Raw genomic sequence first — 18,366 nt, 5'->3', positions numbered from 1 at the left:
CCTTCATTTCTCTCTATCATCCATCATCTCAAAATCAATCTTCAATCCCCATCTTCACTCCTTCCGACTTTTTATTTTTAATTATATTATTCACTTTATTCCCGCCCAGAGCTCCCATTGAAAATACGGTATAGCGGTACTAGCATTTTTTTCCCCTATTTTGCTGTCTGTAAGATACCGCCACACACGTACTGAGAACTACCGGTAGTGGTTCAAAGCAGACAAGAAAAACACCTGAACAAAATCGCAAATTTCTCGTATCTTGAACCTTCCCGAATTCCCTTGTCTAAAATTCATGTCAAGACATTGAATGCTAGACAGAATTCTGAAAGCAAAAGTGGGGCTGTGATGCAGGAAATATGATATGAACGATCTTCTCGTATGGGTGAGCCCCCATGTTGATGCTGGTATCGGTACTTGCAATGAACACCGGTACCATATGTGTGTGTGTGAGGTGAGTGTGGAAGTGGCCAATATGTCGGCAACTTGCAGATAAGTGACGAAGCGCTGATTTCCCATCATTTTTTACCAGTAATTCTTCGATATTTTTTGGTTCTTGACTCTTTCTTAAATACGCATATTAGAGATAGAAAGTACGGTAAGTTTGATTTAAAAAATTTTGTGAATTTTTTTTTTTTTTTTTTTTTTGATGATTTTTTTTTTTTTTTTTTTCCATCCGAAAATGGGGGGTGCGGTTAATACACCGTTACTTACGGTATAATAAATACTCTGGTTGTATATAATCCGAGTCCTTTTTTCACAATCAGAAAACTTTCATTGCTAGCCTAATGTAAAATAAAACTTTCAAAGTAAACATGTGATGGAATAAGACATTTTTTTTCATATTATAAAATTCTGATCACTCCAAAGTTTTGACATCACCCCGAAATGCTAATTAATGCAGCATTTGTTCTCTCGACTCATAAAGTGACTTGTCACATCTGACATCCAGAAGACGCAGCTGAACTGACAAAAAGCTTCTCAAACATTCTACTTTTCCACTCCATCTGCAACACTGGATACTCCTCAAACAGCATGGGAGCCATTACAACTCAAACCCCAGAAGACATTCATGAGCCGTCTGTTTTCCTTCATGCATCTCCTCCATACACCCTTCTTGAGTAGACCCCGGCCTGTCTTTGTGGCTTATTTATCTTATATTAACAATCCACAGTCATGTGCCAAAGACAAATGAAACACAATCTTGCTCATACACATTATGTGCATAAATGAATTTAATACATGTGCACTGTACTTGAAGCCTACTTCTACTCCTACACTTGAAATTTCAAGGAATTAAAATGAATCCAGATCGGCTGAAAATATTGGATTTATTTGAATTTTAAGGATTAACTTTTAAATATCAAAATATTCTAATTTAAATATTTTAACTTTATATTTACAAATCTACAAGATTTAAATCTAAATCTACTATTAGATTGGTCACTATTCAAAGCTGATCTGGATTCACCTTGAATCCTTGAAATTTACTGTGCAGTTGAGTGAAAATTATGTTTTTTTAGTTTGTAAGTCAGTCATTTCTTCATAATGTACATGTATACACTATCGTCCTGAATTGTCAGTACTCCTCGATTATTATGTTAATCTGAATTGATAATTAATTTCTCAATTTATTGATGTATTTGATTCACCAACTCCCTGTGAAGGCTCAAATATGATATATTAATCCTCCTCTTCCTCCTCCCCCTCCTCCTCCTACTCTTCCTTCATGCCATCTTCTCTCTCTTTCCCCATCTGTATTCTTCTTTAATATATTCCCATTCAACTCCATACATAGAAAAGATCTACCAAATTAACAAGCAAGCAAAATAACTTAATTGCATAATGGATGCCCCTCTTTAAATTTCTCATAAAGAGATACACCAATTTAGAAAGCATGGAAGACAACTCTGCCGTACAATACATAAAATGTTTCTTCCACTGTCGTCATCGCAAACAGAGTGTGTAATATTAGCCAAAGGGGTCTGTTTAGAATTGCAACAAATCCCATACATGTAGCTCCCAGCCATTATTGGAGGTAGGTGCAAATAGAGAGAAAATTGCACATTTCCTTACTCTTGCACGTGGCAATAACCGCTTTCTGCGCGTCTTCGTGAACACATGGTAGAAAAGAGAATGGTAGTGGCAAAATGAAACCCAAAAGTGCAAATTGACAGAATGATGACTGGTAAAGTCTTTGTTTTCCTTCATTTAAATTCATGCAGCCTTTGCTACATTGTACATGTGATGTATGTATCATACTGTACATATGTATATGGTTATCTTATCTATTTTATAAAGGATTTAAATCTGTAAGCTAAAATCTCTGTGCACAGAAATTGGTGCATGTAGGACACAAGCATGTGAAAGCACAATTTTACTACACTAAAGGCAAAAAAAAAAAATTTCTTGTTTGAGATTATTTATATATTTGAAATATATTTGAAATTATTGTATGAGATAGACATTTATACAGTGTAGTATGGAACCCATTCAGAAAACAGCTTTCTGGAAAAGGGACATTTGTGACATATAGGGAAATAACAGTCTTCTTGCACAAGCCTGATAGTCATAACAAACTGACTTTTTCACTTGACTGAAAAAAGTCCCCAGACTACTTGGTGGATTTCTAAATGAAAAAAAAAGGATACCCCATTCCAAGTCAATCTTATATAGTAAGTAATCGTATTACCGACCGACCTTGTAGTACCGAACTTGCGCATCGTACACGTCAGAAAATAATTTCATACGCTCAAAACTTTGCAACATCCTTCCAAAGGGAACTTGAATAGAAAGATGATGAAAAATTGTCAAAAACACATTTACAAAGTCTTAATATTCTAAAAATCATAAAATGTGGTCAAAATAGCTCATCAGTGATTTTTTTGTTTTCTCAACTTTCCCATAGAAATCACACGTTCGGTAATACGATACCTTTTTCAAGTGAACAAAATATTTCACATGCTAAGAGGGGTCCGATTGGAAGCTAATATTGTAAAAAGGAAAACACAATTTCGGTAAAATTTTTACATATCTATATTTTGTAGGTAATTGTGTATTTATGGTGAAAGTTTTGGTGAATTTTATGAGAATGTGTTTGATATGATTGAATTCATGAAAAGTGTTCAGTAATACAATCCACTACCATACCTTTTTACAATCTTGGCCATATCAAAAGGTGAAACAGCTTTAGGGAATTTGAACTAGAAAACTGATGAAATGAGAGGAGCAGGCCGATAGAAATGAACAGAAGTACCGTATGTACAATCAAAGGTAACACGAGTAGCAGTAGTAGATTTATGAGAAGTTTGAGCTGCAAAAATGTCATGCATGTGTGCTCAACCCTCTTCCAAGTCGGGGAGCGAGGTGTTTGTAATACCCATGACTAGATTTGTCGTGGAGATTAGCGAAAGTATATCGCAGTATATATGATTGCAATCATCCGTTAATCTAATATTCACCTTTTATTGATTACCGTTGGGAAAAGTCAATTTTTAGCCTCCAGCTCCACTGCCAGGGTGTGCTACAAGTTCTATATACTATTGCATGCTGTTTGGATGCCGAAATAAATATTCAGCATGGAAAAGAGAATGATTTCTTCATCTTCTCTTGCAATGTGATTGCTAATATGTACGATATGTACGATGCTACAGTAAAGAGATGATGCAGTCATGAAATCTTTTAGCCCCCTGGTATTTTATATTACAATGTGCACCGTTATGTAGACAAAAATCGAAAACCCACCAAAACAAATCTTGGTTAAGATTTTATGGTGACAACACCACCACCACCGGTTATGTAAAAGCAACATCTATATTACACATCTGTTAGCATGCAAGACAAAAAGGAATTTTGTCAGAGAGTTGTTCCTGAAGTATGCACGTTTCAAGGCAAAAACTACTTATAATCGAGAAAATATTGTATTGTTCTATTGTCACTGAATAAGCATACAAAATATGATAAAATCATATTGGTTTAATTTCCCTTTTTATCTTGAATATTGTGGTTATTATTGCAAATGTTAAATTATCATTCATACATTGTAGAAGCTATGGTACTTTTTGTGTTTAGCGCCTCTAAATATCCATTATTATTACTGGTTGGAAGCTCGATCTCCCTGCACTCTGCAACTATCCAGTAAAAATTGACACAATCTGACTGACATTAAAATTGAGCTGTTCTCCATCTTATAAGCTTACCTGATTTTAACCCCTTGTTGAATCTGGATCGGTTTTAACTGGATATCAATCATCTGGTCTTCAGTATCATTAATCCCAAAACATTCCTTTAAAGTGTGACATGTATCCTGGATAATAAAGAGAAAATTAAAAGTTGCATGTATGTATCAGACAATGACATGGAATGAAGTGTATATTTTAACAAGTGGAATGCCTCTGGCGGTCTCACCTGCATCATGCGATTCAATATAGCAGCAGTGCTGAATTTAAAAACAACCTTTTAATAATTATTCACAAAAAACACCATTCATATGATACAATACTACGTTCATTGACATTTGACCTTGATAATGTGACCTAAAACTTGTCAGGGATACTTGATTACCCCTGTCATGACATGTTGAAGTATATGTGTATTTTTAAATTGTGCGCTTGCGCGTGTCCTTGTATGTAGACTAGTTAGAACAACACAAGTTCGTAAAATCACAGCAGTTTGCTTCATTCGATTGATCACAAGATTTCCTTAGTTTTCACGCTTTATGCTATGCAAGGTATGTTGAGATTTGCTCAAAAACTTTTGTAGATTTAATGAGAATGTGTAGTTTATTAGTATCTTTGTATTCCTCTTTTAAATACCTTGTTGAAGAGATTTAGGTTTAGATTATACTTTGAAAATCCATCACACTTCCCAACGAAGGACCTTGCGTATCTTGAATACACGCGGAAGTTCTCTGCAGTCGATATCTTCAAAATGTTGTCTTGTGACACGCAATTCTTAAGATGTACTCATGATTATGACTCTACGAATTTAGAGTATTTTCTTAAATCTAAGTTTATAGGATTTATTGTTGTTTAACATATTTACAAGCCAGTTTAGTTATGCACTATTTTTCCTACTCATTTGATGTGGTATGGTCACAAACTTACGTGCGAGTTGGCTCGCGGATTGATATTTCCAGGAATTTCGGTGTGATCCGCCGCCCGGAGTTTACACGTGTTATAGCAGGGTTTCATGACGTTATTGTTTATCTTTCAGTAGTATTGATAGTTAATGTTGTCTTACAGTTAATTCTTGTTACTTAGAACTGATGTCTTTAAAATTACATTGCTTACACAAAATTCGTGAAATAATAATTCAATCACCACTAATATTGATAATTGTTTTTCAAGTGAATTTTATTGATTCAGAAGGGAAACAAAACAATAGGAATTTTCTGTTACAGTTTTAGAGATTTAAATGATTAAATCTATACCTTTTGTTATTTTGAAGACAAATATATTTTTCACAGATGTTTGTTGCTAGATAATTATGATATCTTTTCATATAGGGTAGATTTGTTGGAATTGGGAAAAATGATATTAAGACTGAATTAGGAAAGTTTCATTAATTCTCTCTTATTACTTTCAGTTAAATTCTACCTTTGACAGCAAAATGGTTAAAAGGCATGATTGATTATTCCTTATGTCTTTAATGAATATTTTGGGAAAGAATGATGATACATGTACAGAAATGCTTTCTTTACTAAGATATGTTTATCCTTTATTGTTTATTTACAGGAATCTCACACAGTTGTTGAATAACTGAACACTACAATGTTATTAGACATAATCTAATAAATGGGAGCATATAGTTCACAGATGCCTTCCTTGTAGTTCATTGCAACAACGTGTCAGAACTTACGAATTCGTGATAACCCCTATATCCACATTTTATACACTATATCTATAAACTTTGAAAGTTATGACAGCAATCTACTAATTACCTCTAAAATGGCCAAAGTTCAATGACCTTAAATGACCTTTGACTTTAGTCATGTGACCTGAAACTCACAGGAGATATTCAGTGATACTTTACAACTCTTATGTCCAAGTTTTATGAACTAGACCAATATACTTACAGAGTTATGATGGTAATTCAACAAATACCCCCAACATGGCCAATATCCATTGACCTTTGACCTTAGTCATGTGACCTGAAACTCGCACAAGATGTTCAGTGATACTTGGTTACTCTTATGTCCACGTTTTATGATCTAGACCAATACACTTACAGAGATATGATGGTAATTCCAAAAAAAAAAAAAACATGGCCAAAGTTCATTGACCTTACATGACCTTTGACCTTGATCATGTGACCTGAAACTCGCACAGGATGTTCAGTGATACTTGATTACTCTTATGTCCAAGTTTCATGAGTCAGATCCATAAACTTTCAAAAACCATTGTTGAAATTAGTCATGAACAATTTGTCAATAATTCTCATCCCCAATCTATTTGAAGGTTTTCACTGTTATACTGTAAACCTTTCCTCTCTCTATCTTATTATTTATTCTCTCATCTCTTCTTTATTGTATTCAAAATCTGTGATATTTTCCTTTTTCTTTCACTCTAAATGTCTTAGAATAAAAATCAATCTAAGTGCCAGGGACCAAACAAAAATTACACTACGAATTACCATTCTATAAGTTTTACTTTTTGATATAATTTCGGTTTGCTCTGTAATTATACTCCATGGAATAATGAGTGTTCGATCGTTCTTGCTTCTATTTCATCTCTCTCTCTCTGTTCTGTCTCATTTCTTTTCATTCTCTTCATCTTTAAAAGCTCTCTTTTCTTCTAGTCCTCTCCATCTTTCCTATCTCTTCTTTCTTTTCTTCTTTTTCATTCTCTCATCTCTTCTCCATTTTTTCTAGCCCTCTCTTTCTCTCACTTCTTTTCTTATCATCTCCATCGTTCAATGTTTTACCACTTCATTATTTCCTCTCTCTCTCTCTCTCTCTCTCTCACACACACACACACACCTCCTCCTTCATTCTTGCTTCATTTCATTGCTCTCTCCATCTTTCTCACACTTTCTTTATCTTCTCCATTTTCTCCATCCATCTCCTCTCTTACTCAGAGATATACGTTGACCAGTCTAACCGCTCAAGACCTCTTTAGATCCTGACCGGCTGACGTTCTGTTGGACATCAATTGGTACTTCACAAAGTCACTATCAGTCACTGCCTCATTAAGTGTTTTGCTTATAAAGTGAGTACACTGGCAGCAGCATGTATTAATACCTTCTGTCATTGTCTATACTACAAACATCGTATAGCAAGCAAAAACAAACTATGGTTTTGTGGCGTAATTTCACAAAATATTATCATTGCATTTGGATTTAAACCTGACATTTTTTTAGCCATTGGAAATTTTTGAAAACAAATTTACTACTGAAACCCAGAGTATGACTGGCCACTATAGTCAAACTATAGAGTGAACTGTGAAGGTGAAGCAAAAGAAAGAAGAGAATTGGGAGGGAGAAGGGGGAGGGGAAGGGAAGGGAAGGAGGAGAAAGAGGAGGAGGAGGTGAAGAAGAGGAAGAAGAAGAGGAAGAAGTAGGAGGAGGAGAAGAAGAAGAAGAAAAAAAAGAAGGAGGAGGAGGAGAAGAAGAAGAAGAAAAGTAGAAGAAGAAGGAGAAGAAGGAGGAGGAGGAGAAGAAAGAGGAGTTGGTGGCAGAGGAGAAGAAGAAAAATATCAGCAGCCCTAGCAGAAGTAGTAGAAAAGTGCAGCCACTGAAGTATTTTTTTTTAATTATGGGCAACAATTAAATCCAAAATAATGTTGACCAACTTCATACCAGAAACTGCTAACCATGTAAGTATCAGTTGTCTTTTAAGATACAAAGGTGATTGCACTTACATATGTAAATCCCCTCCCCCCAAAAAAAGAGATAAATGTCAATGCAAATATAATATTTGATACAGCCAAGAACCCTGTACGAAGTTATGACATCGAAAAAAGATGTCGGGGAAGCGGTTATTTCTGGTCATTAGATTAGTTTTTGAAGTGCATCCAAAAGCATGCCCTGCTGGTTGCTATGACACGATGACCCTTCTATGTTACCTTTAAACGGTAACAGTGTACACACAGGTATAATCGATGAGTCTGCTGCCCTCGACATATCCAGGACAAATCAATACAAGCCAAGAGGCTACCCACAATTCTTGGTTTCTTCAAGGACTTCTCTCCATATTTTACATTACATGGTAAATTCAGAAGCTGCATTAAACACCAAGATTTCCTTTAAAAAAAAACTACAACATACATATAATAGTACGTAATAGGTTACCATGTACACAATGCACATTCTCAAAATTTCATCTTAAGAAGGAAACCCTAACTGCCCATAAACACTTTTTCAAACCTTAATTTCAGTGGAATTATTTCAATTTTCAAACACATTTACTACATTGTACATGACAACTGAGTAGATCTACACAGGTAGCCATAACATCTCGACCTAAAATACATACTCTATGTATTTACAGTCCAATTTAAAACTGCTCCTTTATAAATAACAGGCATTTCTCTCTTCTGTAATTATAAGCAAAATGTGGAGCAGAGGCAGATGAGAAAAATGGTCAAATGATTCACTTTTTAAAGTTAATCTGCAAGTAGATTATTCACAATATATTCCAAATGCTGTGCTGTTTTAAATCTGAGGAAGGCAAATCCAATGAAACAGAATATAGCCCAATGACCTCAGTCAATGTGCACCAAAAAGACAATTACCCTCTGCAGGTCCATTTTAACAGACATGTAGAAACCAAAATTAAGCCCCTTTTCCAAGATTTTCTTTCTCTAAACCTTCTCAAATTATCCCACGGACCCATGCTAACACAATCTTCCTTTCCATGAGGCAATGATTAAGTTTCTAGAAGCTCTGGTTCTCCATGCCAAACTAAATTTGCCACGATCTAGGGCAGTAACCTAAGAGCCTGCACCCCGGTTCAAACAATCTTAGGATTTACGTCACCACGGCAGCAGCACAATTTAATCAGGAGCGAATCTTCTACGGAACATCCCACCCCTTCTTTGTTCCGTTCGATTACCTGTCCTGACACAAATTGATGTTTCAGTACTCTACAAACACTCGGCTTTGTTTTAATCAAAAGACTACAAGAAAAAACAAGCACATTCTTTTTATTATTCTGAATTTTCAGGCTCCTTCAGACATTAATGACCGGACCAAGTTTGCTGAGTAAACCCTTGTACATCCATTCCAGGGATAAATTTAGGCACATTCAGACTGCCGCAAAGTTTGAGAATACCAGATATTCTCTGATCGGGAAATTTTTCCTGATCTCCCCCATCAGGAAATACAACATATTTTTTCTGATTTGAAAGGAGAATAAGCCTATAATATCCCCGAAAGAAAATACCTGCTAAATAGTTGGTACTTTCTGAAATTATGAGAACTTTCAGAGGTTTTTTTTTCCAAGGTCATGGGTATTTTGGCAGTATGAAAGCAAATTACAAGTACTTACTCAACCCATCAGGTAGTTCGATGTCGGCGCCTCGCCTGCTAATCAGACCATGCTGCACGTGCACATTGCTACGAGAACTTACCCCAAAAACAGTCTGCTTTGGGTTGGCATGAATGCGAAAAATAATTACTGTATATTTTTAGGCTTGTTCTCATAATTCAACTGGTATTCTGGTGTTCAAGTCGGTCTGAATACAGCTCTTGTACCTCTATTGCTCAATCATCAATCAAACTCAAATTACATCCCCTCATTAAACAACTACCAGCAGTTAGCTTGAGATAAGGAGGGAGAAGCAAATTGATTAAATTGAGTATCACAGCAGCAGATGCTGACAATAAAACTAAGAAAAGAGGTCTCCATTCTTTAAAGGAGAATGAAACCTTGAAACCAGCTGAATTCATATCAAAGAGAAAAATCAAAGAAACATATTGTTGAAAGTTTGAGGAAGATTGAATGAATAATAAGAAAGTTATGAGCATTTGAATATTGAGATCACTAATGCCATGTAGATCTTCCCATTGGCAATGCGACCAAGATCTGTGATGTCACACACGTACAACTCCCTCATTACTTTAGTACTTATTTCACTTATATTCTCACTTTTATAGAGTCTATCACAAGGTGAGGTGTTCTCTTTATATGAGAGGACAAGTACAGAGGTTTCACAACATTATATCATTGATGAATCGTTTGTCATATGATTAGAATGAGCAAAAAGAGATGTTTTGGGGTATATTTTCAGTGTCCAAAAGGGGAGAGTTGTTCATCTGTGACATCATAGATCTTGGTCGCATTGCCAATGGGAGGATCTCCATAGCATTAGTGATCTCGACACTCAAATGCTCATAACTCTTCTATTGCTAGTCCTATTTTACTCAAACTTTTGTTGATCTTATTCTTTGATTTTACTGCTTTCACAAAAGCTAACTTGCTCCAAGAGTTTCATTCTCCTTTAAACACGATCATATCTTTGGTAGTTCGATGTCGGCGCCTCTTTTTGCTCTAGACCAAAATCCAAGATTGCAACATTTCAGAATACTGTCAGAATTACGAGCTCAATTTCCACTAAATACTAAGACATGACCCCCCCCCCCCCTCTACATGTACATGTAGCTATATAGAATGGAATGGAATTGGAACATCTTTTTCAAATTTATGTACATACAATTGTAGATATAAATCATATAATTGTTCTTACAGTATTACAATGAAATCCTTTTGGCGTGTACATGTAATTTACACCTTTTGAGAGTGGATTTTACCTCTCTTAGGAGTGAGAGTGTTTATTAAAAAAGATGCACAGTTCACCCAGAAAAGGCTATATTGCACTCTATAAGGAGGTATAATTCACATGATTGTGATAGGTGCTAGATTAGTTCTTTTGCAATAAAGAGTACCAAGTCAAAATTACAAGACCTTTTAGAAAGATTTACCAGTATCCACTTCCATAATGGCTTTAATACCAACTGCTGACCAGTGTAACCAGTAAAATGTAGCTTCTGCTACACTCCACTCACCTGTGCCCCATAGCCCCACACAACATCAACATAGGAGTCTGTCAAGTTGTCCTGCCACAGAATATCTCCACTTTCCAGAGAATTAGTACAGTCACCCTGTCAAAAAAAAAAATATATATATATAATTAATGCTACACAACCTTCGTGTAAAAATGGATGAATCAGAAAACAAATTGATGCCAAGATCTAGATGCCTTCATGAATAATGATTATTTCTATTTGCTGTTCTTATTCATTAATTCATGGTGTGTACATGCAGGAAGTAGAACACACAAATAAACATACATTTCAATCAATAAATTGATTAACATCATTATTTTATTGCCATCATTTTCTTCAAAATATTTGTGCATGTATTCAACTGTCTCTTCTCTTTATTTATTTACTTAGTTCTATACTACATGTAATTCATTAATAGATTTATACATTACCGGTAATTACTGCACTAATTTCTCAATGAATTTGAATAAAAACTGCTTTACAATTATCATTCACATTCAAAATGTATCATACATGTAGAATACCTTAATATAATAGCAGGCAGAAAATGGAAGGTCAGATAGCATTATTGATAGCATTATTAAGTAACATCAACATTTGAATGAAATATAACAAATCATTCTCATTAGGGTTTAACATACTCATATTTAAATGTTAATGACTTAGTACTTTCTATAACTTAGGCTCAACTACAAACTTTGTGCAACCTTAAAAAAAGACCACGGAAAGGGATGATTAAAAGGGCTGTTGAATGATTTGAATATCAATATTTGAATGAAATACAGTAGTACAAATCATCCTCATGCGAGTTTAAGATTACACTCATCGATGACTGTCAATGCCTTGTACTTTCTACCAAGGTTCAACTACAAGTGTAACCCTTTAAACAAAAAACTACGAGAGACAGAGGGACGGAGAGGGAGAGATGAAATGAATCCTCCCTAAACGTGGTTCTGTAGCTCCCTCATGGATCAATAAATACTCCAGCCACATTCCCCCCTTATTTGCATGGCTCCGTGAATAGACAAGATGCCCGTATTCTCCATGCGCCTCCACCGCTTAAAAGGACCGCCATTTGCTCATGTGCTGGAAATTTCTACAGATTTAGAAAAGGCCAAGGCCATCCATGTCTTTCAGTCCATCTTCAAGGTTTGAAATCTTCCTTAGAACTGGATGCTCTTTCCCAGGATTCATTTATATCTTATCGTTCACTGAACACCATGACTCAATCAACTCGCAACGAAAATATGATTCATGTCTGTGTGCACAAGAAAATTATCGATCAATATTATATGTTCCTCATTAAACTAAGATAAACTCTATACATGTACAGTATGTGGTGGCACAGTTAATGAATTTCTGAAATTTCCTCATTACAGATAAATTCCATGTATACATTTATGTACCGGTATGTGTTTATCATCTCTAAATGAATTTTAACAAGACAATCCCAACAAAACTGTCCACCAAGGCATATAAAGCGCTTGTACAGTGAAACCTGTATAGACTTGCTCACCAAACAGAGGCAAGAAAAGTGGTCTTGATGGACAGGTTCCTGTAATACATGTTTCAATGGCAAAGACATGTGAGACCAAACTTTATAGACAGATGGTCCTTCAATACAGGTGGCCACCAACGGCACCAAGGCATATCAGTGTATTAAAATCGGAACTACATGTATATGCTGGCCAAGGGATTCTTGTAAAGAATGGCTCTGAAAGATCTTAGTTGCTCAGTAATGTCCAAAATCAGCATGGCATTTAAGAGCAGAGAGAGGTGATTATTGGGCAATGCTGGCCTAAGTGGGACACATGTACATGTACCTGGTAAGATTTTTTTCTTCAATTTTTGACATTGATTACATTACTTTACGAAGCATGGGTGAAGTTAACATATCATTATGAGTATTTATTCATACCATGTACATGTACGGTGTGCATTGATACTCAAAAGTTATAGAGAAAATGATACTCAGTATTAGAAAGTAATGAAAATACAATTGTAAAGTAGAAAAAAAAACAATTTTATGTGAAATGGAACAAAAATCCCTATCCCATGGCATACCCCTTTAAAGGGATGAGATAAGCTGATAATATTTTTATCTTTTTATGTAAACAAATAGAGTAACATTTATAAAGCTGAAATGCTGAAAATTTCATCAAAATCGGATAACAAATAACAAAGTTATTGAATTTTAAAGTTTATCAATATTTTGTGAAAACAGTTACATGTATATGCACATCATGAATATTCATTAGTTGGGCTGGTGATGTCTTATCCCCACTTTCCTTTTTCTTATGTTATTATATGAAATCATAATTGTTTCATTTTTTTGTACATGTATGTGTAAATGATGTGTCTCCATTATGATGAAATAAGTTGCAGCAATGAATAACAAATGCACTTTAATAATCAGTTGTCAATCCAATTGTTTTAGTTCTTGGTATAATTTTTTTGAATAAAACTTATTTCATATAATAAAATACAAAAGAACAAGAGGGTATATTACATCATCAGCCCACCTAATGAATATTCATGAAGACATGCCTAGAACTGTTTCACCAGAATAATGCAAATCTTTTAAATTCAATAACTTTGTTATTTGTTATCCGATTTTGATCAAATTTTCAGCATTTTGCTTTGTGATTTTTACTCTTTTTATTGAGATATAAATATCTCCGGCCTGACTATCCCTTTAACAAGGATGGGATGAGCTGATGATGGGATGGAGGATGAGAAAGAAGATCAATAATTTCAATGAAATCTCATGAAATTTAATATTGATTAGTTCAACTACACATTACAAACCTAAAATAAAGATCAATTTTCCATTTGAATTATATTATGTATTCATTAACATATTTATTCTGTCATTTCCAGATAAATTGATGTGATTACATACTTGTACAAATGTACATGTAGAAAGTGAATCTTTAGAAAAAAGAAAATTGATACTTTCAAAACCTATTTCTACCCTTGTACACTTTTTTGTACATATATTTCATTTTAAATTGTGATGAATCTGTAAATCTTGTCTTCTTACTAATTACATGATCCATAAAAAGATTTATAAATGTCAATTGATTATAATACACATCCACTCAAGATTTAATTCAAATCAATAAACTATGCAGTTTCAAGTACTGTGCATGTATTTATTCTCATCATACACCTTCGACACATCCTTAAGTTGATAATAAAAAGTAGCACAGCATTTTGTTTCATTTTCTATTTAGCACAATATATTTTGGACAAAATGCTGCCCACACCTCACGTACAAGAATGATTTATCCAAGATATACATGTATGTTGAGTTCACATTAAATCAGCTCACCACTTACAGAAATTGAAGATGACCCTAAATTCTTGATCAGGATGGATAAATATACATTTATTTGGAATTCACTCACAATCAGACTTTATAGCGTTCGTTTCAAATGGAAATTGCTTGTGAATAGAATTACAATGTGTGATTATCTTACAATTTACATTTTCAATATAATGCAAGTACACATTCTCACTGCAATACACAGTGGATATACATGTATGCTGATAACGTATGTATTCTGTGGTCTGTGATATAGGTATGTGATATGAAAACCCAGGAAAGATTGACAGACTACTTTTTTTCATTTGGGCTAAAAAAATAATAATGATTTTGATGGATTTACCTTTCAATTTACCTCTTCTTCAACTTTCTGCTCCAAAAATCAAGTCATAAAATTCATTCATACTACAATTTCCATCAGACCATTATATATTTGACTGAAGTAAGAGTTCAATTTCTTATTTTTCTTGTACGTCAGATTTTGATTAAATTTTCAGTGGTGTGCTTGCTAATTTTCTATCTATTCAAATGCTTGTTGCTTGGTTTGATGGGACCTTTAACTTAGGTTTAGTTGATAAGGTTTTTATTTTTATTCAAACTACACTGTATATGTTGGGGAGGGGCTGCTCAAACTAAATAAAATTGTTGAAAATTACTGGTCAACAAATTGTATAAAAAGTGAAGGTTTTGCTTGTCGAGACAAGATTCATGTATGATAGCACCATTAGAAGGATTTTTTAACAAAAAATTTATGAAGAATGATGTTTCTCAAGTTGGAACTGACATTAAAAAAAATTAGGAAAGGGGATTTTTTAAAGGTTATAAGCATTTCTAGAGCACTTCGCCCATCTTTTAAGGACCATGGAATGGGGAGGGGTTCTCTTTTAATAAATGTGTACAAAAACATAAATATTGCCATCTGATTGTGATTTTTGCATGGCCAGGTACCCCCACCTTTTTGTGGCCCCTTTACCAGGGGGGGGGGGTTTCAATAAATGTGTACGAAAACATAAATATTGCCATCGGATTGTGATTTGCATCACGGGCCCCCCCCCCCCTGCCTTTCAAGCATTTTTAGAGCATTTTCCCCGTCTTTTAAGGACCAGGGGGAGGGGTACTTTTTCAAAAAACATGAACAAAAACATTTCCATCTTTCCATTGCCAATCAGGGCCAGAACCAGAGATTAGACGGAAATTTTCTGTCATTGAGAAGTGAACCTCTTATTCAGGTCGAGTCTACTTTACGTTAGAGACAGAAACGCTCAAATTGTTAAACTATACACACCTCATGTTCGTGGACAATCGCATTGAATTTTACAGGAAAAAATAAAATAAATCTTTTAAACATTAAGTACCCGGTACCTGAACACAGACCTGGGCTATGATATAATAGATTCAACTTACAGATTCATTGATTTTATTTTTCCTCATGGGTAATTTTTCAGTAAAAGAAATAGGGCATCCCGGTTTGTTATCTTTGTTTGAATCGTGTGTGCAAAGTATGAATAATAAAAGCATTCCTGCCCTTCTGCCAACCTTACAGATTAACCAGTGAGGCACCATATCTGATTATGTTAGGGGTGACCATTCCCCCCCCCCCCCACATTTTGATGTTTTCAAATGAAAATAAAGAAGAAGAGTTCAGGAAGAGGAAAAGGGGCAAGAAAATAGATCATTCTTTTGTGCAAGAAAAGTGTGTGCTATTCTATTATTAACAAATGACACCACCCACAAAATATAGGCCTAAGGCTTAATTTGCCCTCGTGTTCCACATCTCCAATTACAACGTAATTTGCAACATCACATCAAAAAATAAATGGCGTACACGTAAATCATTACTATATTCCAACTCATGCTGTTTTTACTTTTAATCATTTGACCTGGATATTTTAGTGAAGGACAGGACATCATGATTTGATAATTGATAAGGAACTAGAAGACTTTCAGACCAGCATCATACATGAACATCACAATCAGTTCCTGCGATAGAAATAATTAAAGTCTAAATAGACACGCATAACTGTATGAAGGGGGGGCACAGGGGGCAAATTTTGAAAACATAGGTACATTTTTTTTACTAAAAAAAAAATTCACAAATTCAAGTGTGCACAAAATCCTTAATTTCATGATAGGAAATGCAAAATGCAAAAGTGTCCCCGTGGCAAGCCCCGTCGCTTCGATCCCTCACTTTCAAGTTTCTTCCAAAATTGGCTTGCCAGTTGCCCCTCCCCCTCCCCTCCAGAAATAATTTTCGCATACTGTACAGCCATGTAAACAATGGAAATAAAACTATGATAATCTTTCAAACTTGTTGTAAATAAAAAATTGTATTTTGCATTGCTTGCATTGCCTCTTAAAAATGATAACAGTAATGAATTACAAAATATATGTATGTAGGTAGTGTTACTTACCGAACCAGCGGCGCCCGACTGTCCACCCGACGCCAGAGCTTCGGCTCGCTGGAGCATCACCAACACGATAAGTGCCCAAATAGCTGTCATCGCTTGAAAACAACGTTCACTCATGTTATGTTTAAAAGCAACCAATCAACAGTAATGATCCGAAACGTTGCAGATTTTCAGCTCACTGTAAGAATGTTTTTCCTTTGGCTGTTAAATATAATTTCAATTTAAAAGGATATGGCTGTTGTCGATACCACCACCTTAAACAAGAGTTCCGAGTATTACCCCCAGTTACCGCACCGTATACGCAGACTGTTTGTATGGAGTACGGTACCTGACGGTAGGGAAGATTTTGAAATTGATGGTTTTCTTCATCCACCTGACGCCGCCGTGCACTCCATACCAGACCTATGTGTAACGTTTGGGCTGTTCCATTGTGCGAGCACCACCCTAATATTGGTTTTATAAATGCACTTTTAGGGCATTATATCCATTCATTGTCAAGTAAAACCCTACACTATATCTTTTATAATTAATTAAATAAAATCATATGTTTTTATTTTCAATAAAGGCATAAAATATCGCGCATATTTGCTACACTAGAAGATTGAAAGTAATTTTCAGAGACGCGTGTTTTTGAAGAGTAACAACGAAGCAACCTGTTGCCGTGGAGGAGAGACGCCACGGAAAGGGCACGGAATGGGGTCATATTTCATCCGAAACTGGTATGAAAATCACAAATACAGCATCATGATCGAGCATTCTCTTGATTTCTTCTAGAGAAGTTGAATTACAGAAATTGCTGTAGTTCCGGTTGTGGTTGTTCCATGTAGCCACTTATAAGTCACTCATAAGTCACTCCTCTGAGTTAGGGACAGGATATCAGACACAAATATGAAATTCTCAAAAGAAATTACATGTCAACATATTTTTATGACAAGGGATTGTTGATATAATATCAGTAAACACAATACAGGTTGTAAACTGACATGGACGATAACTTCAAAGTTTCAATTTTGTATTTATCCCCCGGATTTATCCATTTCGATTTTCCTTTTCAGTTTCTTTTCTTTTTTGTTTTTAGACAAAGATGTGAGAATTGTCCGAGGATGGTTCATAATTCATAATCATGATAAACAGAACAGAGGCAGCACCAGAGGGTTTTTATTATAGGGGTAAAAATAAAAAGATGGGTGGCGGTGATTTTTTTTACCTGATTGCTAAGAAAGCATGAATGCTTGTAAGCAAGCAACCATAGGACCGACGCACAGTGGGCCAGAATGAACCCAAAGTGCGCCAAAACCCATTATTCACACATTTGTACGATTAAATTTGGTAGATAGGGGTAATTTCACCCGTAGAATTCAATAAAAGTTTTTTCAAATATTGATGACGTCGTTAAAATACTGTTTTCTGATTGGCTGTTAACATTTGAGAAGAAATTACATGTTTCTAATTCTACAATAAGTTTCAAATTTTCAGAAACTGGTTTTAGAGAAATTTGAGCAATAATTAAGCATATTAGCAAACAGCAAACAGGCAAACAAACATGAAAAGTCTGTGCTCGGGGTACAAATAATTCAATTGGTTACTTGAGTATCGCTTAAAGAGGGCGCCCTACCATGAATCCGG

General features: G+C 35.0%; 1 protein-coding gene across 3 annotated transcripts; it reads right to left on the bottom strand.

Moving 5' to 3' along the window:
* Positions 1-4,168: 4,168 nt before the first annotated feature.
* On the bottom strand, positions 4,169-17,086 carry LOC129265802 (uncharacterized). 3 transcript variants are annotated; one of them, XM_054903736.2, is made up of 4 exons: positions 16,995-17,069; positions 16,744-16,835; positions 11,005-11,100; positions 4,169-4,306 (listed from the first exon to the last, which is right to left on the bottom strand). In XM_054903736.2, exons 2-4 carry the CDS (start codon positions 16,831-16,833, stop codon positions 4,196-4,198), a joined length of 297 nt encoding a protein of 98 aa, XP_054759711.2. In that variant the 5' UTR covers positions 16,834-16,835; positions 16,995-17,069; the 3' UTR covers positions 4,169-4,195. The 3 variants fall into 3 exon arrangements, with proteins under 3 accessions (XP_054759711.2, XP_054759713.2, XP_054759710.2); XM_054903738.2 differs by having other exon boundaries at positions 17,020-17,056; XM_054903735.2 differs by having other exon boundaries at positions 4,170-4,306; positions 16,744-17,086.
* Between the last annotated feature and the right edge of the window lie 1,280 nt (positions 17,087-18,366).

The sequence above is a fragment of the Lytechinus pictus genome, chromosome 7 (genome assembly GCF_037042905.1).
Source record: "Lytechinus pictus isolate F3 Inbred chromosome 7, Lp3.0, whole genome shotgun sequence".
In the NCBI taxonomy this organism is placed as follows: domain Eukaryota; kingdom Metazoa; phylum Echinodermata; class Echinoidea; order Temnopleuroida; family Toxopneustidae; genus Lytechinus; species Lytechinus pictus.
The sequence above is the reverse complement of the archived record's forward strand: the minus strand, read 5'-3'. Positions and strand labels throughout refer to the sequence as shown.

Excerpts from the sequence above, each read along its gene's own strand:
- LOC129265802 (XM_054903735.2), bottom strand. The coding sequence starts at position 16,857 with ATGAGTGAACGTTGTTTTCAAGCGATGACAGCTATTTGGGCACTTATC. Across the intron at positions 11,101-16,743 it reads AGTCGGGCGCCGCTGGTTCG|GGTGACTGTACTAATTCTCT; the intron begins GTAAGTAACACT and ends TTTTTTTGACAG. Across the intron at positions 4,307-11,004 it reads TGTGGGGCTATGGGGCACAG|GATACATGTCACACTTTAAA; the intron begins GTGAGTGGAGTG and ends TTTATTATCCAG.